Source organism: Charadrius vociferus, unplaced genomic scaffold, assembly GCF_000708025.1.
Source record: "Charadrius vociferus isolate BGI_N301 unplaced genomic scaffold, ASM70802v2 scaffold196, whole genome shotgun sequence".
Lineage (NCBI taxonomy): Eukaryota > Metazoa > Chordata > Aves > Charadriiformes > Charadriidae > Charadrius > Charadrius vociferus.
Genome location: NW_009648953.1, coordinates 1,379,572 through 1,380,255, shown reverse-complemented (window position 1 = coordinate 1,380,255; position 684 = coordinate 1,379,572). Strand labels below are relative to the sequence as shown.

Below are 684 nucleotides of genomic sequence, written 5' to 3'. Positions count from 1 at the left end.
CCTACCCCGCCAGCATCGTCCACCAGGTCCCTGTCAGCATGGGCCCGCGGGTTCTGCCCTCACCCACCATCCACCCGAGTCAGTACCAGGCTCAGTTTGCCCATCAGACCTATATCAGTGCTTCTCCAGCCTCCACAGTCTACACTGGATACCCACTGAGCCCCACCAAGGTCAACCAGTACCCTTACATCTAAACACTGGAATAAGGAGCGAGAGACGCACCCGTCCCGGGGGAGTGAGGCGGCCGCTTTTGTACTGAAGAACATGGCAAACTAACAATGCAATGGGAGGCTCGCGTGAAACTTGAACGAAGGAGACTTTAAGGAAGAAACGAGAAAGAGGAAAGAAGGGGGAGAACCAATTCTACACTTTTTATTTAAAAAAAAAAAAAAAGAAAATGGAAAAAAAGAACAGAAAAAAAAATAAAACAAAACCACAAAAAAACCAACCATTCTGCACCAAACTAGAGAGAGAGAGAGAAGCAGAAGGACCCCCCAGCGGGTCCTGTCTTTTGGAGAACTTCACCAATAGACTTTTAAAGGTTATTTTCATCCAATAGTGAGCTACATTTAGAAATTTGTTGTCCAGAACACCTAAAATGAAATCCATTAGGTTTTTAATCCAATAGGTATATGGATTAGGGATTTATCCAGCATTTCAAAGGGTTCATGCCCCATCTTTGTA

The 684-nt window shown here is 45.0% G+C and overlaps 1 protein-coding gene across 1 annotated transcript in view; it reads left to right on the top strand.

Annotated features, from left to right (window-relative positions):
- Window positions 1-348, top strand: part of HIPK2 (homeodomain interacting protein kinase 2) — an 89,534-nt gene extending 89,186 nt beyond the window's left edge. The window contains exon 15 of the mRNA XM_009887434.1: window positions 9-348. Within this exon, the coding sequence (XP_009885736.1) occupies window positions 9-194 (186 nt within the window). The 3' untranslated portion in view covers window positions 195-348. The remainder of the gene's footprint in view (window positions 1-8) is intronic.
- Window positions 349-684: the final 336 nt, after the last annotated feature.